The sequence below is a fragment of the Anticarsia gemmatalis genome, chromosome 13 (genome assembly GCF_050436995.1).
Source record: "Anticarsia gemmatalis isolate Benzon Research Colony breed Stoneville strain chromosome 13, ilAntGemm2 primary, whole genome shotgun sequence".
NCBI classification, from domain to species: domain Eukaryota; kingdom Metazoa; phylum Arthropoda; class Insecta; order Lepidoptera; family Erebidae; genus Anticarsia; species Anticarsia gemmatalis.
In genome coordinates, this window is record NC_134757.1 from 8,595,291 (window position 1) to 8,619,472 (window position 24,182).

At 32.6% G+C, this 24,182-nt stretch overlaps 1 protein-coding gene across 3 annotated transcripts in view; it reads left to right on the forward strand.

Annotated features, from left to right (window-relative positions):
- Positions 1-24,182, forward strand: part of LOC142977942 (fibronectin type III domain-containing protein 5) — a 152,688-nt gene that overhangs the window by 81,733 nt on the left and 46,773 nt on the right. For 2 of the 3 annotated variants that reach the window (XM_076122079.1, XM_076122081.1), the window contains exons 2-4: positions 1,666-1,776; positions 3,175-3,307; positions 22,075-22,220. In XM_076122079.1, coding sequence (XP_075978194.1) covers positions 1,701-1,776; positions 3,175-3,307; positions 22,075-22,220 — 355 coding nt within the window. In that variant the 5' untranslated portion in view covers positions 1,666-1,700. The remainder of the gene's footprint in view (positions 1-1,665; positions 1,777-3,174; positions 3,308-22,074; positions 22,221-24,182) is intronic. The other variant, XM_076122080.1, reaches the window with a different exon arrangement.

Genomic DNA, 24,182 nt, shown 5'->3' on the forward strand with positions numbered 1-24,182 from the left:
CGATTTGAAGACTCTTGTAATATAACTTTAATTTAAATTGGCATACAACTCAACATCTAGATAATACGATAGTTCCTAGTTATGTCTTAGATTAGTGATCTTGTCAACCTATCATAACCTACACAAGACGTAATTTGAGATATCAAACAGCATTGATAATAGAATACTAATTATATTCGTCACATCTACATAAATACTATAGTAATAACATATTAGCTTCGGGCTATTGATCGACCGACTCAATAGAAGTGTGGAAAGGACGTTCCTAGATAAACATTCTTTGATCACATTGTAGCCTTTTGAAAAGGTTCTCACGCTAACGGACGTGCGTTGTATGAAAGTTTCGTGAATGAAAGTTATGAACGACTTTTCGCTTTAGGTATTTAAATATAGACTTCAATATGTTTAGAAAATAAGTAAAAGTTCTTCTTAAGCCTTTTATTTTACTAACTAAAAAGTAAAGTACTTCAATATTTAATCCTTAGATATTTTTGGCAAACATGCGCGATTCTCAGCCTATTACAAGAGTTGAAAATTTTACAGTTAAAATGTTCTGTTGAATCAGTTCCTACGGCACTCGCTAGGGGCACTGATCGAGTCTTCATATAAAATTTTGTCGATATCTAGCCGGTTGACCATATTCCATTGTATATTAGAAATTACCTCTCTTATTCATAAATATCTAGTTAATCGTACGTAATATTGTTACATACTTGTACATAATATTGTCATTGTACCGTAATTATGTCGACAAAAAACTCAACTTCATCACGGCTATTGTCGGCCACAAGTCACTTCGTTACATTGTCACTGCATAAACGTTACGCTAATAGACATTCCCAATTACAAATTGAAATTAATACTATCTTAAAATCTAAACTGCGTGAAAATAGAGGCGGTGTGAATTAATTAAGATTTTAACGAGCACAAACTGATTATAATTTCGCAATAACGTCGAAGCAAAGCGGGGTTCACACAAGCGGATAGATACCGCGACCGAATTAATTAGTGCAAAGTCGCTTTAAGCCAGGAATTATCACACAGCCAATCGGCAACAAGTTGAAACCAGTTTAATTGTAGGGATTAGAGGGATTCGATCGTAAAATTAATTTACTAATGCCATTTTGTCAGAAAGCTGAACTGACGTCAGGCATTGCGTATTTTCCATATTGCCTATTAATAATTTAGTAGACACAAGTTCTATCTCTGTTTAATTGATTCCATTAGAGTAAGACAGCTTATTGGATTATTACTGCATAGTGGTTGGATGGTAATGGCCAGACGCGCTTAGGCATATTCAATTTGATTGGTTAATTTGCCTATCTCTACCATGGGAGAGTCAATGTGTAGCTGACTTAGATAATGTTGACATAAGCCGATACGAATACATCGATCGTTGAATTTTTATAGAATGTGGGTGAACTAGCCGTGAAACCTGGTTATAAGAATTGCACAAAAGTCTAAAAGACGAAGCGTAAAAAACAAACATTACACAAGTAGTTTTTACACATAATGTGTACATATAAAATCCACCTGAGAGACATTTCGTATCCGAGACATAACATTAAATTGTCGACTACTTCAACCTATGCTTACTTAATAAAAAAAAACGAAAAATAAAATAAAATCTTAACCCCTAACTAAACAATATTTACGTTGTTTCAGAAGCGGCATGGCATGAGCGGTGGGGTGGGCGCGACATGCGGCGCGCGCCGCCCGCGCAACCCGCCGCCGTCGCTCTCGCGCTCTCGTTGCTGTTGCGTCTCGTCAACGCCGGTGTGTACCTACCTTATGTTCAAGACTTGTATATTACCTATGTTGTGAGCACTCGATGTTTAGATTTTACGAGCCTAATTAGAGGGCTCTTGAGAAGTTTATGCGTACCTATAGGTTTTTTACTACATAACATTATATTATAATGTTAACAGTTAATACAATTTTAATCGACACAATTTTTATCATAACGATATATAGGAAGTACAAATTTCATTTCAAAGTATTCCTTTTTGATCAACTCAAATATCATCATTACTTTTCACCCGGTACAATAATTTAAAGTAAACTTCATCAACATATACCACTATTTTAACAATATAAAAATCTAAAGAAATCATAATATTATTACTATCAAAAAAGGTAACATCACAGGAAATCGCATCCCTCATTCCAATAGTAAACAAAATAATTTCTTTCAAAACATACAACACTGTACATAAACTAACAGTTAATTAAAGCACTTTACAGTCTTCCTTCGGGACGATCCTACCCTCGACCTGCACCTGACCTACTACGAACTTGAACATTGAATCGACCTATGAAATATAGAACCACTCATGGGATTGTTAATTTGTTTAATAGTTATAATGACTCAGTATTTTTAGTTTTAAGGTTGGTAAGGAATATTGTGTAGGTGTTATGACTTTTATGTCATATACCGTAAACCTTGTAATTAATTTCAAAGAAAACAAAGGTTGACAAAAAATTCAAATATTACGGCAGGTGAAACTTTTTTTTTTTAATGGCCTTTCTTACCTTACCTGCACTTGTCTCCTAGCTGTAAGATAAAGTAATAGTAATAATCCAAATGAAGAGTTGACTTGCCCTTGCTGCAATGTTAACTTTGTTTATTATAAAACAGTGACTTACCTAATTTTTGTAGTCAGTAGTGTCCGCTTATAGTTATTGTCTTAGTAACTGACTGCCTCTGTGGCGCAGTGGTTTAGGTCGCCACGCCGATACCACAGCAACGGGAGGTCGTGGGTTCGATTCCCACACGGGACAATTATTTGTGCGATCCACAAATAATTGTTTCGGGTCTGGTTGTGCTTTGTGTCCGTTGTTTGTATGTTTGTAAAAGTCCCCGCGACACAAGAGCAATTCTTAGTGCGGGAGTTGTCTTTTTAAAAAAATACCAAAAAAAAAAAAAAAATACCAACTGAAAATATATACAACATGTTTTTGATACTTACTGTTTAATTATATTCCTTTAGCAGTTGGAGAATTAGTTTTTCTTTTTACGGTTTGAAATTGGTCTGAACATGCATTTAAAACATCACACCTTTTATCCTCGTAAGCAGAATTGAAAATTTATTGTACAAATTAAAACTGGTTTCATTTAGCAATAAGTTTTATAATTATATAATATAATAAATCTTATGTACATTTTTGCTCTAGGTTCAATGGGCCCCGGTGTACCCGAGAACATAACCGTGACGTTCCTCAACCCGACAACGGTGAGGGTCTCGTGGTCAACCACCGCAGACCTGGTAGAAAAATATGACGTCACATACAAGCCTTCAGACGCGAGGTAAGACCACTACTTGCAGTGCTCTTGAGGGAGTTCACAGACAAAAGAACTTCTATAGTTGTAATAATTGGTTAATAATTAAATTTCCCTTTAAAAGAAACAGGTGAAATTTCTTACAACGTTTTGCCTTCAAGGGCTGAGGTTTGGAATTTAGATAACGGCCTTTGAGTTTTTGATTTTTACAGCATGTATAGACAGAAGTATTTTGGTCTGTAAACTCCCAATTAAATAGTCACTGTGCTTTTATCTGTTCTCTTCTATCTGTCTGTTTTTAACCCTAATTCTTTAAAAGAATAATTTCATTATTTACCGACTCATACCTTCGAAATATCGTTATAAGTTTTATTACATTTCAGTCATGTTTGTTACTTGAGTAGTAGAAATATAGATCCGAATATAGAATGTCAGAGAAACGGTTCCCGTAAATTTCACTACACAGCTCTAGGACAACACGTGCGCGGTCGGTAAATCAATATGGAACAGGGCAGCGTGCCGTCAAATCCAATCAAAACAAACTACCCTACAATGTCGAGAACTACCTTTTAATATCCACGTAAATCAATTTCGTGAAACAATTAAAACTATCGAGTGCTTTATAACCCGCGAAACATGATTAAACTTGTCGTTTTCTGAGAATTGATCACAATTTAATTTTGCCGTCGGAATTCACCGCTAACTTTGAAACGAGTCTTATTGTTGATTTTATGTAACCACTATTGGATAAATTAAATTTAAATGTAGCCTATTATTGTCCTACTACATGGCAAGGGTCTTCACACATAACTTCGAAGAGTCATTGGTATATTGCCTCAGATACGAAACCGCGACAACTTGCGTGGGAGGCGCATACTTACCAACTCGGCTATCATTGCTTTTAAATTGAATTAATTAAAACATATTTTTACGTGACTAATGAACGTAAACTTTAGGATTCGTTATTTCTAAAATGTTTAAATAGGAGGTTAATGAAGGGCGAGTATGAGGGGAGTATCGATCGCACCTTGTCTACATAAACGTCAAACTTTATATGTTTTTTATTATCATAATACTTGAGCACTGTTTCAACCTTAGAAATATCATCTAATTCTTTGGTTTTTATTCTTTATAAACCATTATCGTCTAGATTTTGTTTGTTTTTACTTTCATCATAAATCGATAAATCGTAATTAAATGTCGTTAACCTGATATCTTAGACTTCCAAATTAGCTTAGGTTCATAGTGAACCTATAATAGTTGACTTATCACTATGATAGTTTTGGCGTCATTATTATATTGCACTAGCTGACCCGCGCAACTTCGCTTGCGGTCACATAAGAGAGGATAGGTCATAATTTTTCCCGTTTTTGTAACCTTTTTTACTGTTAGTCTGCTCCTATTGGTCGTAGCATAATGATATATAGCCTAAGGCCTTTCTCGATAAATGGACTATCCAACACTGAAAGAATTTTTCCAATCGGACCAGTAGTTCCTGAGATTAGCGCGTTCAAACAAACAAACAAACTCTTCAGCTTTATAATATTAGTATAGATTTATAATAAGCTACAATAAAAATAGTCTTAAAAGTGAAGTACACATCACAATATACAACGAAATTTCTTGCACAATGCGTATACAATAGCTTTTTATATATTTCAACCAGACTAAAAACTTGTTTGTTTTCAAGATAAAAACCTTCGTATTTCACAAGACTATACTTCCTCTTATAAAACGAAAGTCGGAGGTAAATATAAATTCAGTGAACGGAAACAACGTGTCACTGATAAAACTGAACAAGTTATTTTACTTTTTCTTGGAAAATCTCGTTTTGGCAACGTTCAGGAGGGTTGATAATAGGAACGCAAATGATGTAAACAACTGTTTTGTTTGAAAAACATGAAAAAAAATACGTTTCTTAATGCTTAGCGAATCGATCACATCATTTTTGTATATTTATACACATTTTACACACTAAAGAGTGACACTTGTCGACACTTGATTCTGGACCTACAATAACTACAACAATGGTTTCGAATCAATCTATAATGTCATTTAATTCTAGCTGAGTAACATATCTAGGGTATTAAGAAAGTTTTAGCCATTTAATAAAAGGATATTAATGTATACAATTTCGCTTTGAAATATAACAGAAAGACAGATGCTGGTACATTTTGATAGCAAAATATACTTAGGTGACGTAACTAAAACAATAAATTACTTCTTAAACGACAGAAAACATTTATTTGAAGATGAAATAAATTAAAAAGACACAATTGCGTTGTCTGAAGAGTAAATGTAACTCACGAGAAACAAAATTTAATGGATTCCAACTGAAATAAGAAACTGGAACTTGGTAAAAGTTATGAAAATATTTTTATGAATTGTCAAATGGTCTCGCTTTTGTTCAATTTATTTCATTGTGATATTTTATTTCGTTTTACATTATAACACATTAAAGAAGAATAAGACACCTTTAAGTATATGTTTCTATGTACATACCTACACTTTAGTCGGAAAATTATTATTGCAAGCGAAAGGTGCTCTCAATTTTTCATACTTTTTAAACTACTGAGTCGAATCGTTACTGTTCATCTACCTCCGTGTAAAATATTATTTGGTAGTAAGAATGAACAATAATAGACAATCCAAAGCATTTGTAATATTAGTTTGATTTTCAAAATATCAAATATATCAATACTTTGTCACATCTCGTCCTATGAGTGCTAAGGTTCTTAGGGCTTATTTCTACAAGCTGTTGAATACACTTAGTCTTCAGTTCTGAAGTGGCAATAAAATCGTCTGGAGTATCTTATTGGATTTTTTGTTACAGCTCTTTTCAGTCACTATAATATTTATACTGAGAATCCAAAAAAACTAATTGTTCTTAATCATTTCTACTGAGAATCTAAAAACTAATTGTACTTAGTATGCTGATTATATTATTTAATTAATGGCACACCATGAAAGTTCAACAACCAATTTATTTGTTGGGAGAGCGATCGCACTGGAATTATTAATATTATTTATATACTTACTTAATTACTACACACATACTTCTAACACTCGGTAAGACTCGTTGCAACAAAGTAATATAAAGTTATTTACTAAAACAATAAATAATTAGGTACAAGTACATTATAATGCAAATTTACTCCAAAAAATATTCTCTATTATATTATAAACTATTTGAAATTACGTTGACAAGTTTATTTCGAACAAAACGGACTCTATTCCGAAGTATCGTTGACCCTATGCATTCGAAAGATTGGCTTTCATTTGAAATATACGGTACAACGACAGAAGATAAATCCGGTTGCTGATGCTTACATTATTTATGTCCTAAATTTACCAGACGCGAGTTGTCATAACTCTTTGCGCTGCTCGGTTTATTTTAGAAACGACGTGTGTTTGAAATGTTGAAGGAAATAGTACGATCTGTCTCGGTTTACGGTGAATGACTAGGGCAGTCTTATTTTGGTTAGTAGTCAGTAATATATAAAAGATTGTGTAACTTTGCTAATAGTTTTATTAGGTATTATTTTATGATGCAAATGCGAATGATGTGTTAAAAAAGAAGCCTATACAGGCATTTGTTGGAGAAATTAAAAAACAAATCTTTATCGGCATGTACCTTACCTTAGGATATTATCTACACCACACACCTGAATTGCTTAAGTAGTTGTAAGTTGGCTGAGTTCCTAGCTTTTATTTTACGAATGTAAAGAAAGTCAGAAGTTTTCACAAATAAAGTTTGAAATAATGAGCTCCTTTATCTACGTACTACTATTTTCAATAAGATTTCGAGTAAACTCTGAGCTTAATTATTTGAAAACTATACCTTCGAAGCTTGTAAGTCGAATCCTATCAAAGGAGTTCTCTTCACAGTGAAGATTAAATAGCAAATCAGTACGAAACTGCAGATAGAATAGCAATAGCGTTCAAACCACAACTAATACAGCTGCAGCGGAATTACGTTAGAGGTGGAATGTGTTGCGATAGAGGAACATTGATGGTCTTACCGCAGAACCGGGATAGACTGGGAGAATCTGCTGATGAACTCTTAGTAAGATTGAAATTAGATTTTGGATAGATCTAGATAAGTATTAAGTATAAGTAAGAGTAAAATTGCGAAAGACGCATTTACACCCTACAGTCGTATTTTTCACCAACACGCATTCGGTACAGTTGATTACAATATTAATATATAAAAAAATAATTCTCCTATTACGCCACGTTGCCAAAGACAGCAAAATGAATTATAACACTGACTATTTAACTGTAACTAAACCAAACTGAGTAGTTTAGCTACAAAAAGTAAAATTACTTTATTTAGGAATGTTGCGAACATGATCTACCTGTCATCTGCAAACTAATGTGGTGGCTCCTGCAAAAAACCTAAAAGAACATCTTCTGTTGTTTGCATTTAATTGCATAAAAATATACTCTATTTAGATATCCAAATGCGCATAAAGTAAATGGTTTTCCTGTTTCGTCCACATTAGATGGTCATTCAATCTAGCAACGTCCCTCATCATTGTAGCCGACCTCTGTTACACAGGAAATAAACGTCTTGTGCAAAATAATTGAGGTAGGTGGCTTCAGTCACAATTAGGTCACTAATTGTATTAGTTTCAAGAGGTGAACTGATTTATTTATACGAGTAAGATAAAGTTAATAAACCTCTTCCGTTTCTAAGCGACTGACTGACAGACATATTGAGGCGCTCTTAGCCCGTTGCGCTCACCGGTCGGTAAGCAATCTGTGAGTCAAGTAACCCTTCTTCTTAAGGTGCCTCTCTAACTAGTGAAGGTTAGCAATTGGTTCTGCATATTTCGTCTCATTCTTTTCCAGACGAAAGAGTGCAGCAGCACTCATGCTGTCCATTCTCTGATGCAACAACCCTTAGCGCGGTCAAAATATTTAATTGTCTTTTCTTTTCATCAATAAACAATATTCCCAGTTAAACTTATGGGTATATGAATTTGCAATATTTAATATTTATTTGAATAAATTTAACATTTTATGTTAAAACATGCTGCTTGCTAACAACAAGCTGAGTTTATTTGGGTGGAAAGCTACATCGGTTTTAATTTTACGCTCCAATATCCGCATATAATACATTTTAAAATCGAAATATTTCAGAATGGATGTAAATTTTATTAACATGTTGCATTCCGTTTTACATTTGAATAAATATCAATTTTAACTGCGCCATGATTTTACGCAAATATAATTAATTACAGTTTGTTGAGCTAATTACTAATGATTGTGGGAATCAATAGTTAATGATTTAAAAGCTATTAGAATATTATGTTTGAGCTAATAATTATCAAATGGTAATCATACCATAGAACAAGCTATGGAGCCCAATTACATTAGTAGTTAATGCATCCTCAAACTTTGGCCAATTTAAGTTCAGTAAGTCAACAATCCGTTTGTAGTTTCAAGACTGCAATCAAGAAGTCACGCCAATATAAAACTTATAACGTTTTAAAACCGTGTTTATGATTGCAAAAATGCTCGACCATTATTAGACAATACGAATCAAAAGATGATTTTAGATTTTAGTAAACACAAAGATTGCTTCAAGTATTCCTTATTACACGTGACTTTCTTATCTCAACATAGGTCGTAAGTGGCCTCTACATGTACGTGTATATCTCAGAGTTATCGACCTAGCAAGTTTCATCCACCGTCGTCCCAAACTTTTGTTATAGAAGAATAGCTAATAGACTTTGTGTTACCTCCTTCGACAGTTTTATTTTACTTAATTATTCCTAACTAAACTCGATAAGAAGTTTTCCTGTAAAGCTTCGAGTTCTAAAAGTAATTAAAAGTGCTGTTAATAAAATATTAATTTTATGGCTTAGCGATAATACTTATGTTTAAGAATAAGGCTGTTTGCTGAACCGATAAAAAGTTTAAGTGATTATTGAAATTGGTTTTAAAATCACTTTTTTTACATAAACAAAATCTTTATTCAATTTTATAAGGAGCGCTTGTTTTACGTGCACCAGACACATTTCTAAAGTCAGAGGTAATTACCTTAAATTTAACAGCAGATGCAAACATTCTCGAAACAGGAACAGGAAAACAAAAAGTCAGTTTAGAAGATATTCTTTACGAAAACTTCTTCGAAATTCCACAACAAATGAAGTACAAAATAATTGAAATTTGTTCCTAACAAAACGTTGACTCAATTCAAATTATAACTCGACACGGTTCACGAGAGAGCGAAGTGACAAACTGTTTTCAGCACACAAGCCCGAGGCACCGAGTAATTTAATCTTAATATGTATTTAGATACACCTGTTAGGTATATTGTATTTGTATTGTACTACACAAATACACTTCGTGTACAAATTGTAGGCTCACTTAATTGTGTCAAGAGGGATTGAGTTCAGTGGTACACAAAGATTTTCAACATAAAATAAACGAGATATATAGGGGATATGGCAGAGACACTTGATATTTAAACGTATGTTTTAAAAGGTTTATATGTTATCTAAGGATTATAATAAAAAAATGGTCGAACTAAGTCCTTTTTCAAACACACATCCATTAGTTAACCTTAAATAGACAATTACTTGGTATAACACTTAGTGTCGAATCATATTATTTATTTGATACTCATAGGTAAAAGAAAAGATTGAAAACATAAATCAATAATGCACAAACCAGTACATCCCCATCCAAAAATATAGACAGTTACAAATGTCCGCCAAAGGTATACGCAGTGAATAAGTAATGCAATCAACAAAGAAAATTACCTGGAGAAAATCTCAATGGGGAAATGAGATAAATGTCTGTGTCAAAACACGTAAAATGTATTGAAGTGAGTCGGTGTAATAAGTAGGTATGTGTGGAAAATGATAAATTGGAAAAATACAAAATTATTGACATTATGCTAAATTGTTTGAAGCTTACCGGTCGGTAAACGATCAGTGGGCTAAGCAACCATTAGCATGAACGTTCCATAGACGGTTTGGTGTCTTGAACTGAGCATCTTCGTGCTTCTTCGTGCTTCGGAGGGCATGTGTAGTAAAGTTCGGTCTCGGTTGTTGAGGATAAGACAACTGTTGTTAAACCATGTCAAAGGCATGTAGGCGGCTTGTGGTCGGCCACTCATCATACGATAAATAAAGTACGCAAATTACAGCAGTTATTTTGTTTTGAGATTATCATTTCGTTAGCCAAAATACCTGTAGCTCGATTTTTTACTACTGTCGACTACCGACAACCGGCTTGACACCGAGAATTTTGTATGAAACTCTGATCAGCACTTCTGACGGATGCATAGGAACTATTTGGCAGTACATTCTAAATGTCAAACTCTCGATACTCGCCAGTGCAGACTATACATAATTGCGCTACTGTAACTATGGTCGAAATAATGTTACTGCAGCATTTGGTGTTAATTTGAATTACCAATAGTTCGAACTAACCCCAATGTATATTTTGTACATTAAACAGGTGTACTAAATACGTTTGTATTGTTTGTCTCATTGTTATTGTTTGCTATCGATTTTACTGAATAAACAATGGAGTTGATATCACGTTTATTTAGGATTAGAAATATTTAGACACATTCGTGTCTATAGAACTTGTATTTGTTCATTTCTGTTCAAGTCAGTTCATCTTAACGTTAGATTTAATTAAATATACAAAAATTAGATTTAATTTCTTACAAATTGAGGAAAACTAAAAGTGTGTTAACAATAAATGATGCCATTGGTTCGAACTTACACTTTTCTATAAGACTTTTACCGTCTCGAATCATTTGTATTCCATAATTATCTTAATCAAAATGTTCAGCGCAATTCAATTCTCGGTAAAAGGTATTGAGAAAAGAACGTTTAAAATTTAAAATAATCATGGAGCTAATCAGTTTTTTTTATATAAAATGTATCGGTAGTTGCTCGGTTGGCTATAGCAGAAGGTGGAAAATCGGCTCTTAGAAAAGCTCATTATCTCTATATTCAGTTCTACCCTCCATGTATTCTTATATACAGTGTGCGCAATTAGTATATAAACTCCCCACAAAACAATGTACTTTAGTGATAAAGGCCTAATTCCTTTTTGTAGTGAAAGTGCTATTGTACTCCTCTTTGTTGAGTACATTATGCTTTAGGCATAATTATTACGTAATGAGTATCATGTTATTAGTTTTGTGTTCTAACCAAGTGCTCATGAAATTCAAAATGTTATCTATTATTCAGAATTAAGAAGAAAAGCAATCTGTACTTAACCAACTTTTTTATTTCTTAAAAGAAGCGTTTTGGGTTATTTGGAACTATGTATTTGAATTGAAATAATCCATAAATACATGACTTCTTATTGTTTTTAGGTTAAAAGGCTATTTATTCAACTGTGCTGTGTGTGGTATCCTGTCCTGTACAAATGCATGACGCATGTATGTATTCCATGTTTGTTATACAAAACAACAACGCACAAAAGTATTCTATCCCAGAAGAAAAGATTGTCCTTGATTTCGGCTTCCTTTTTCACTGATCACATTTTGGAAAGGACACATTTTTATCGAAGGAATAATTCCAATCATAACAGTAATAATATGAGAGAAGGAGGGCGAAGTACAATATATTTTATACCAATACAAAATATAGGAGAAGTAGATTGCTGTTAATATTACAATCTGATTGAAATGAAGGAAATTCTCGTTTGTTGCGAGAACGTTTTGTTCTGATTTTATTAAAATTAAAGGACTTACGATTGTGACTGACGGAATATTCCTGAATTTTTTAGCTACTAAATGGTAATTTTCCCTTCTAATACATAGGTTTTGTAACACACTTCATAATTGGTAACTTTTAATCAAAGCCGCGGGTGCATGAATCTTCTTAAGGTAAGGGCTTGGCATTTTTTAGGATATAATATATATTTTTTATTTATTAAAGTATACGATCCATACTCACAAATACAAGAGACATACTGAACTATTTATGCAGAATTGCTTATAATTTTCTCATTCAAATTCTCAGCACGAGTTATTCCAAACAGGAAAAAGGATGACATAGTTCCAACTTATTCTATTTACGGAAACAGCGTCTGGGATAAATTAAATATGCAATATTTAAATCGGAACACCGCGGGTTCTTTAATATTCATCAGTTGCCAGTCGATAGGGCAAAACCAAAAGAGGAAAGTTCAGAGCCACTAAAAGTGGGGGGAGGGGCGCTATATGATAATGAATGTAAACTAGCCCGCCTTTCCTGACTCGGCCGAATAACGTCTTGACACGAATCTTCAAAATTAATCGGTTAAGTATAGGTCGCTGTGAAGTGTATCGACAAAACTTATTCTGCAGCTCACAGCGCTATAAGTTATAAGTTAAAAATAAACTGAGAAATTACAGTATGAAGATTTTATTTTTCTATCGGAACTGTTATATTTTAACACTAAAATTGAAAAGAAATAGAATTCAAATTTAGTCGAAGTGAAATTTAGTATTATAATTTAAATTTGTGTATTTGGTAATTACAATATTATAACTATTATCGCATAACAAATCTGACAATAATTACGATATTTCTAGTGGAATTTCATTTAGAAAGTCCAAATATTCGATATGGCAATTCACAATAGTAAACGAAGTCGTGTCGGCCCGCTAAACTACTTTATAACCTAAAATGATTACGTCAAAACGTCTTGTACCCAAGGTCTTCATATTAAACACTTCCTATTCATGTAACAGTATCGTTATCGCAGACGTTGACGGGAAAGTTATAAAAAATTATACGTGGGATTTTGGTTTGTGGTATAGGACTAGAAATTTGCTTTTGTTTTGCGAATAACATGTCTTTGAGAGTGAGGCAAGTAGTGTTTGAGTATTAAAGTTTATGCTCATTGATATTGTTTTATGAAAACGTTAAGTTGGCTGGCTGTGTGATGATTGGGTAGTGATGTAACATATTAAAATCTAATGTTGTATTTTTATTAAAATAGTGATGCTTGTCAGATGTAAAAGTTCCAGAGCCTTAATTTTTTTAGTGGCTCTTACCTAATGTTGAAGATTTGGATAGTTTACAATTTCAGCAAAAGCGTGGAGCGTACATAATCGTGGTAGACATTCAAAAATATAACGTGAGATTAAATAGAAGTTTAATCGTTGAATAACCACACTATTACAGTCTTATTAAAGATCAAACTTTAACAAGCCAATAGTTCGCTACTTACTGTCACTGTAACATCAGAATTAGACTTCACCCAAATATATCAATAAATATACCCATTTGTTTGAGAAGTCCCTTCAAATATTGATGCGATGCCATTCTACTGAGAAACATACTCAATTATGTACGGGCTGTGGAGAAATTCACACCCGCAAAAAAGGGCTGTAGCTATAATAAATGTAGGTACCTCAAGTCTACCTGACGGTCGGGAATTGAATTTTGAATTGACTTCTGGACCTCTTGAAAGCTCGAGTTTTCTAGAAGTTCTGCTTATTTATTGATATTACTACGTCTGTGTATTTAATAAATAATGTTTTCTGTGAAATGGATCGCTTAATTTTTTTATGTGTCTTTTTTTATTGCGTTCTTATTTTTTTATCTCCTAACTTACGGATAATATATATCTGTAGCGTTTAAATATTTATAATACTTTATCATTTACAGTTACTCTCTCTCTCTCTCTTTCTTACATATTATTAGTATTTCACATTATATATTATATATATCGAATAAATACGAAAAGCTAATTCTAAAATCTAACCTTTCATAACATGAAAATCTTTCAAAAGTACTACTTCTACAAGTTCTTTAATGTTGACGAACGTGTACGAAAACTTTACCTTCAAAACTTCAAGGTACTTACAGGCTTTTCGGCTTTCTAGTAAATAGTAAGAGATTTGAGGCAGACTTGCATCGTTCTTTAGCCTCAAGGAATAACCGTTTCAAACTCTGCATAACAAACTTAGATCTACCCAAGTTTGGAGTAAACTCTCAAGGTAATATTCAGGTACTTTGAACTTTAATGCTGATAGTAAATCTTTAAAATCTTTAGGTTTATTGACCAGGATTAGTATCTTTCTATTAATATTAAAATAACTTTTGTGGTTAGAAAAAAAGTAAACTAACTGGCTGATTAAGCAGGCCTAAGTGTTTAATCGGGCGAGAATTAAGTATAACAAAACATATCTAATGCTTGTAAATTGACAACATTTCAAAATTTTAAAGTACCTAAAATAAAAATACCGTTTCTTTATTTTCTCATCCTGAATACAAAAAATATTTTTTTTAATTTTTTGGCTCAATATTTCGGGAGAAATAAAATAAAAACCAAAAAATACGCTGTGACGTCACATATACGGAAGAATAACGTCTTACCTTTGCCTTTGCAATTTCAATAAAAGTTATGTAGATTGACATTTGAAATGTCAATAATGTTTTAAAGTAAACAAACACGAAAATACCACAATAAATAGGTTACTGAAGTATTTAGCATCATTTGAGAACTTTAAACATTATAGATTTCTCAAAATGAATCCTAGTTAACAGTATAAGGTTATGAAGGATCTCAAATATTGATTTGTGCCATCTTGCGAAAACAGTTTTGGAGACGATCGAAAACAATTTTTAACTGCGCCTAACTCAAACAAGCAAGAATGGTGTAGGTAATGCTGCGGGTGTTGTGTGTCCGTGTTTAAGATACTCAAGCCACACTGTTATATATAAATATAATAAACTAATTCAACATTCAGATGAAATAGTCACAGTATCATGTGGGTCAATAAATCTCCATAATCCTATAATAAACAATGAATTAAAAGACGTAAACTAATTTCAATTTGTTTTATTTAAACTTTCTAAAATACTCTTAACAATATATTGCTTCCGGAATGATTCAGCGTCTTCTAAAATCTTTGTAGTGTAATTTGCATCATCCTCAATTTGTGTTTAATAATTTTGTGTGTTCAAAAGTTGGATCAGCAATACAAAACAGATCTTTCAATTTATGTGCAGCATGCATCTGAACCATTATTTGGGCCTTACATTATTCTTGGAGTTTGCCATTTTTAACATAATTCTTGATTGTTTTTCCACTTATTGGGCATTTTATCTCCAGAACAAATTTCGCAGAAATCCCATCTGGTGAAACACCAATAACAGGGGAAATTAGAATTAGGCCTGAACTTACAATAACTCCAAAATCATTTTCTAATATTTTAATTTTGTAATTTGTTTTTATAATGTTTTACGTTTCGTCTTATGGCTTTAAATTCAGGCACCTTATAGCCACCTAAGATACTTTGCACCAAAACACCATTTTCTGTTTGACAATGTACTGCTTCATCGATTTTAGAACCAGTGACTCTTCCCTGACACATGGAAGAATAGCTTATAATAGCTTTGAATCTGCTTGATCTTTTGTTGCTTCAGCCACACTGTCAATCACCTTTTCACTTTGATTACTTGACAGCACTGATTACAACCCCTTTAGTTGGTCTTCCTGCTGGTGTATATACTGGAGCAGTAAATGAAATATGCTGTAGTCATTTAAAGTAGTCTGATGGTTACCACAATAAGTCAGTATTAGTCCTGAGTCTATTTTACGTTTCTCACATTCTTCAGAAAATATGGACAAAGTAATGCATAAGTAAGTATGTTTTCGTGCATTATATTCCAAAAGCATTAAGTAATTTACGATGGGCAGGTTCCTACTATTAGCAACTTGGAGTCCTTCAGATACCTTCATGACTTATAAATAACGGAGAACGGAAAATAATAACTTATAAAACAATTAATGTATTTGTAAGCAAACAATAATATGATAGACGTGCCAGGTTGACAAGACACTGACATTTATAAAATTCTTTTTCTAAATGGTGTGACTTGTGAGGCAAAGGCATTATGCTATTCCGCCGTATATGTGACGTCATTTGGCACTTACGTCTGTTTAGAATGAAACAATTTTCAAAGTGAAAATCATGAATTAAAATAACTGAATATCACAAAAATAAAAAATATGGGTCCCTTTATTTCACATCTAGTTTAAAATAAAATGATAATATATGTTACTTAAAAAAATGAAATGTTGTCAATTGTCGCTTAAAAGGTGTTATAGGTAATTATTTAGCCATAATATGAAGTCATGATATATTATTTTGACCGAAACTGAAATGAACTAACTCGCATTATACAATAGAAAAATATTAGTGATTATATCGATTAATGTAGGACATATACATATGTACGTAGGTTTGAAGAATCAATAGCATATTATTACGCAGTCTTCTTTTAATAAGGTATAATTTAAATTGACAGCATTATTGAGGTATTCAGGTCAGCGATATGCTTATTCAAAGGAACGCAAATATAAAAACGTGTCTAGTTATTCAAACCCCAGTTCTAAGTTGCAATTCTTCAGAAAGAAAAAGTTTTACAATGATCGCGGTGTCTCAATATTTATGTTATAGCTATCTTAATAATTTAAGTGAAATTCACTGATTAATGGTTGATAAATATATTGCTATAACTGACTTGGATCATAGATAGATAAGAAAAAAAACATGGTCAACCCCTTATCTGGGAATTAACATAAAATATGTAATATTTATCCAAACGACACCTCAAATGAGAGTGAGTATTTCTAAAATGTATACGCATTTACTTTACACGCAGCTTTATATTTACCGAACAAAACGAACGTACTTTTTGTTTACTTGTGCGAACAAATTGAATTTATGTATGATAGCAATTTTAAATTCCCTTTGTAGCAGTTATTGGATAAAATATGGTACTGCGATTAATATTTCGGTATTCTACTGGAAAAATGGGCCGCCAAGTAATTAAGGAACTCCCGGAAAATGTATTTTGTACGCGTTATTAAGATTCTATGAACGTTGTGGAACTTCATGAGAATTGGGTGTTTAGAAAATATTTATGTCGATGTTGTGAGTACGCTAGTTCTCGTTAGGCGATCAATTTTCAAGTTAATTTCTTTTAATCGCTTTTAGCAAAGTTCTTATTTTTTAAATTATTATTCTAACTTTGCTCTTAGTTAATGTTAGGGACGCCGTAGAAAGCATTGAGTTTTATCAGAAAACAAAGCCTTATTTTTATTTATAACATCTTGGTGTCGCATAAGTGGTATATAATATATAAAAATAATGGTTAATACTCGCGTAACGCAAAATTTGAATTACTTTTTAAAATCAAGCTTCCTTAGCAAGCACTTAAGATTATTCAACTTACACGTGGAATATGTGTTTTCAGTACAGCGATGATTATAATACATAGCGCGATTTTCTAAAACTATCGACTATTGATGACCGGCTAGCTATCGAGATTTTTTATTAAAATTGTCAGCGCCCCTAGCGTTTGCAGTAGGTACTAATTGTTAAGAAAGTTTAAATGTCCGATTCTTGATACTAGTTAGTACCGACTGTAGAGAATCGCGCTAATGCACGCGATGCAGAACATATATACGTGTCATAGATGCTACAAACATGATACACTAACATATATTATGTACGTCTATAATAGAACTAGCAACGCGAATGAGAATGCGTTACGATACGTGACGAATCAGGTCGCAGGTATTGATTAAACATATGGTAATGGAATTAATGCCGACTGATGCTACGATTACTGTATTATACACGTTATTGTTTCACCGTAGAATTACAACAGACTTAGTGGAGGTAATTCATGACATGGGTGTTTTTGTTGGTTCTTTATAGCTTTTGTTACTACATAGTATTTTGTGAAAAAGTGATGTCTATTCGCTTACGTTTAAAGTTATTTGATCAACGTGTATTTAGGGTCAAGCCGCTTTTTTTAATTTATAACAACGTACATTATGACAAAAAATGTTCAATTTTATTGTTGATGTTTGGAAAAGGTTGACTTTTATCAAATTATCCAAAAGTAAGATACGTCTTACAAAATTGTCTGTAGAGAAAAACTTTAAATTTGGAGAGTCAAATATCAAATTGGTATTTTCCTTTCTCTTTACGATTAAGATAAAATCAGCTTTTCATTTATGGTTTAGTATTATAACGCGCACATAAATTCTATTTCGGATGTTTTGACGCAGGTTAGCCAAGGCTTGGTAACATGCTAACTTACTATTTGTATGTATATAAGTTACAACACAATCAGTTTGTATTCTCTAGTATGACTAACAAAATAATAAATTTAATTTACCAGCTTAATCGTACTTTTTCCTTTAAAGGGATTTCTTACTGGACTTTTCCGGTCTCAAATCTTATCCCGTGTAATTCCTATAACACGTTTCTTTCTGTTAATTGCAGCGTGGGATGGTAAAACTCAATTATTTATAAGCTTTTCTTAGTCAAAACTAAGGTAAAATCTTTTCAAAGCACAGTAGAGACGCCTAAGGCAAAAGTCTGTTACTATAAAAATATTTTGTTTTCTTTATCTCTAGTAGTATTGTCGAAAAATGTGGAGGTGGGTTTGCTATTTTTTCCAGATGTTATTACATAATAATTATTTCATTGAAAAATATGATAGACATAATATTCAGCTGTTAGCAATGGAACAAGTAATGTTGAACTCTTGCTATGTATGTAGTAGGTATTGTTATCTGAAAATACGATTAGCTTTTCGAGAACAGAAAATCAATGTAAAATATGAATAAACTACTTTGGGCTATCCAACGTCAAAACTATGACGTCACACCGAATTCATCATCCTCAAACAATCCTAAGAGCAGACGTACTAAACTTGATCTCATAACTACTCCGAACTATATTAAAGTCTTGATGAGATCTCTTGGCCCGTATATCCTGACTGATCCATAAATTCTATACAGACTTGTGACGTCATTTTGTCAAAACTTGAGAGGTGTAATAACTTCTGTAATAAGGGTGATAACTCGAATGAATTTATAATCGTCAGTTAAAAGTTGGGAATGTAATCTTGATCTCATTAGGAGGTGCATACGGTATGAGTTGTTAATGTTTTATAATGCTATTGTTGGTAGCGTTACTTGAACACGTGAAGGTGTGATGAACATGTAAAATTGTTTAATTCATCGTGTTATTACAATTTGGGTTGATATTTTTGGCTTCATAATTATACTCAATATATGAAGCTAAATTTTAAAACGGCATACTACTCGTAACACTTATTGATACATATTATGATATAAATATTATTATTAGCTGCGTAGTAATACATGTAACTGAAAAGATACGTCGGTATTATAGAAGTACAATTGTTTGCACAAGAATCTACTGTAAATACATAACAGCATTTTTTGCTTGATATTTCAATGTAGGTATAGAACGTCTAGAGTATTATTTTCACGGCAAAAAATAAATACAGAAACGAAATACTGGCTAACCGAAAATTCCGCGCTGTCATAATAAAAGTAACACAATGGAACACAAAAAAATCAAAGACCTACCGTGAATTGAACGGAATGGGTAGGGGTGTACCCCGGAAGTTGTATTACCGATAAATTTCCTGAGGAAAACGTGGCCGCTTTGTTGTCCCGGCGTAACCCTAATTTGTTTCGATAGAGTTTCACATTGATTATGTGTATCGGGAGATAATGGACGGAAATCACGTGAGAAAGTATTTGTTGTTGAAGTGAGTGAAATATTTTGTTGGCGTTACTTCGATATATTTCGATGCTATTTATAGGAACGATACTTATTGTGACACGCAAAGAATCAATTGTGTTTAGAAAAGAATTAATTGCATCGCCCACGTAGTACACACTACTACAATTAAATAATACTTTACTTTAAATTGGGTTTAGTTCTGTCACGAGCTTGCCGTAATTTGCTACTGCTGGGAGCATCGGAATATATTTATGACTTGGTAAAAAATATAGGCTGAATAATGGAGTTAAGACTCTTTGTGAATGACAAACAGTGAAGATGCTTATACTTGATGAACCCTATAATTTGCTTACATGTATAAGAAAATTACAAGAATATTAATTTATTTAGGCTGCATACCATTTTTGCTAGCTTATTAGAATAGCTCCAGAAATTGACAATTCACACCCTAAAAGAGCTGAGTAAAGGGGGTGAAGGCATAGTCGTCAATTTATTTACATCGTCATTCAATTTGAACTTGCAATATGAAATCTGAAAGTTGAAACCCCTATATTCTAGGATACGAGCAAAATGATTGGAAGTTGATTCAATTATTGCTAAAACTCAACCGTTCAAAACTTTAATACTAGATTAGGATGGACGGTTAGGGTTTATACTAAGATTTATAGCAACATGTTTTCCGCTTCCAGTTGTTTAATGAAACAACTTTTCCGCTATGAAACTGTTAATCAAAGTCGATTAGTCAAAGTTCCAGTAACATAATTGTGGAAACTGTTGGAAACTACGTAATTGTCTATAGAGACGAGTGACGCGTAACAAAATCAGTTAAGATTTTATATCTATATGGTATTTTCTTGTCATGCGATTAAGTATACCAAACAAGGATGCTCGAAACCTACTAAATAAATTTTACTATGCTGAGATTTTCGACAACCGGCCAGCTATCAACAAATTTTAAAGTGCCTCTAACGGATACCGTAGGAATTTTGTTTATTTTTATCTTCAAGAGTTTGTGAATTACACTCATAATTTTAGGGTCCACACATTTGCAGCCTAAGGTATTTATTTATGCTCTAGGTAGAAAATACATTGTTACTACTTACCAAAATGATACAGTGAATTATTTGCCTGTCAAATGGAAAAATTGTGTGAAGATTAAGCAGATAATTAGGATGTCACTTCGGTAGACATATTATGACAGATAGCCGACATTGAGCAGGACCATGGAATTTTGATAAAAGTTTTTTTCTCTTTATTACTTTAGCAAATAATATTATGTTAAGATGATAAAGACTTAAAGCTAACATTTAGCTAAGTTTTTATGTATTTATATTTCAGAAACTTTATAATGAATGAAAATATCTTGCAACTTAATTTATTTTGTATGCATGAAATCAAAATCAAAATCAAATTATTTATTCATTTAGGTCAAGTGCTGACACTTATGATAGTCAATGATACAGAGAGTGAATTTACCGCCAGTTCGGAAGGTAGGGCCAATGAGAAGAGCTGGCAAGAAACTCCTGGCCACTCTTTTTAATCGCCAAATGATTTGAACAATATTTATGCTGGTATAAAACATTGATGGTGTAAGTAGCTGCTACCTACCAACACTACCGAACACACTTTGGTCATAACATAAATTAAATTCAATCAATATATTAAGGTGCTAAATGGCTGAATGTTATTGAGTATATTTCCTTGAAAATTGTTTTAAACTTTATTTTTAGTATAAATGATTGTGAATATCTGTAATCTGTACACATTCTATGTTCTACCCTGTACTGCTTTCTATAGAACCTGTTCTATTAAAAGCTTTTTTCCAATATTTTTCCTACTTCTTTCTTCTCCGATGAGGCCACATTTGTAAAATTTTGGTAGGATTTCTTTAATTGTTACCAATAATTACTTTGTTCAAAGATTATATTTATTTATAGATATGAGTCTTAATTAAAATTATCCAGAAATCAGGAGCATCAGATCATTAACTTTGCAGAAAGGTTCTTTGACGCTGAAAGAAGCTGTTAATAAATTAGGTTGTACTTGGTATTTTATAGTGTTTTGAGTCAAAAATACTTATCAGCACTTGATTTAGACCGATGTTTCTGCATTTGGTTCTTAAGACTTTAGTTTTTTAAATATAGTGTTATTTCTTCAAAATTTATTCTTCTTCAAATGTGGCCTCATCTATATCGTGCTTGTCACCAGAATTCAACGAAATTGACTCATTGTACGTTAGTTACAGAGTCGTGTTGGAGGTGGCTGGCAACTCAGACGCGGTCATACTGAGCGGTTTAGAAGCAGACACGCAGTATCAAGTCACTGTCGCCGCTCTTTGGGGCGGCCACAAGTACAGAAGTAGGCCCATTGTCTTCCGCACGCTGGGTAAGTAACATTTAATTAATAATCCATTGCAGTTTTATCTTGTAAATTGAAAAAGTCTCTCATTTGAGGCCGTTAAGGGATACTGTATAAATTTGAACGGTGTGAATAACCAAGTACTTGTTAAAGTTATAGTACGTAGACAATACTGTTTCTTACTTATTTCGAGTCTGTTCTATTAATTAAAGGTAAAAATGGTTTGCATGCTATGGTATGCATAGCTAAATTATCGAAACGTAATATTTGCCCTTTTCTTAAAAGTTGACTACTGCATATTCAGAAAGGTGTTCCAGTTCAATAAGAAAGATAATAGTATCCTGTTCCCATAATTGACGATGCACTTTTCAATTTCTATAGTGCCTTTAAAGAGGCGGAGAGAATAGAACGAGATGCGTTCTCGGGTTTACTTTTATTAGCTACAAAAGCGCCATCTGTTTTTAATATTTAATATATTAATATTTTATTGTGAAGTGACGTAGTAGAAATTTAAATATGATTTTTGTGAATTAAATTAGTACGTATTGTAATCTAAACTTCTTTCACGAGAATTGAGCTAATGAAGCTAATTGAACACAATACCACATGAAATACACATTTCTACATTAAAATTAGAAATTAATAGAAACAAACGATATTTTTTTATGAAATAAGTAAGTAGCAGGATTATACAGTAATTTCGTATAATAATTACCATTAGTAATAATAGAATTAATTTTAAACGAAGAATATCACAACAAAATCTAGTTTTCGTATTAAATAAAACCTAACTAAGCTAATTGAAAGAGCTATATAAAAAATAAATGAAAATGAACCAAAAATAACTTCTGCGAAATGCGAAGCGACATTAGGCAATTAAGCTTCATTAATTATATCTGTGAAGGCTGAATAAAAGGTCTGGATTGCGAAAAACTTTCCCGTGACACTCAACGTTTAGTTCTTTTCTAATGTTTTTAATACGATTTTTGTATAAAAGAGAATAGCTAGCTCTAATTTCAAAAAGAATTCAAGTGTATAAACTGATACTATTGTTTTTGTTTTATGATTAACGTATTCATTAATCTTACTGAAATGTATTGTTGAAATGTTATAACGATATATTTTCAATTATTTATTTTTACAATAGTGCATTTCAAAATGCTTATAAAATACCGTTTATCATCAGTAGCACGGTTTTTTCCACTCAAGATAATCTAGTAACGGGTATTGAACACTTGAAACTGCTTTAAAAAAAGTTCTTGTGGAATACGCTAGGGGCGGTGATGACTGTTTCATTCAAACTTTTCTATATTTATTGCGTTTTCGATAGCTAATTAAGCTAAAAATCGTTCATATGTTTTTTAAGCAACGAGAAAAAATTGCGAATGTCAATATGAATTTTGAGGATACGTGTTTCAATACTATTAAAACTGATACACAATTTCTTGGTGCAATACAATTTCGCATAGTAACATTATGTTATTTCTAATTTAACATTTTCTCTTAATAATGTTTTCGTTTGTTAGAGCACGGTTCATGTTTTTGTTTCGATGTATTGTTAACCGCAGTTAGTTTTGTTTGCTGTTTATTTTCATATTTGGCAACTAAATAGTATTGTTCAATGTCTGCAATAGTAATAATAATGTGAGCAGACAGCTGATTAAATTATTATTTTGATGGTGAATTAAATAATGTCAACTTTAATCATTCCTCTTTCACATTATTAAGTATGATAGAATAGTAATGGCAAGACCATTGTGATTCATTTTTGCCAAAGCACTCTTTCTTTTTGGCTATTTGTTCCTTATGGTGGTGGGGTCAACCTTCCTTACACTCTCACTCCATTCGCCCTATCCTTAAAGTCATCTTCTTCAACCTCACACGCCTTCGTATCTCGTCGCAACACTTTTGTCCACTAGGTCTTGGGTCTCCCTCTTGGTCTTTTTCCGGGAACGGACAGCTTCTATACCTCGTTGCCAATGTAAGGTC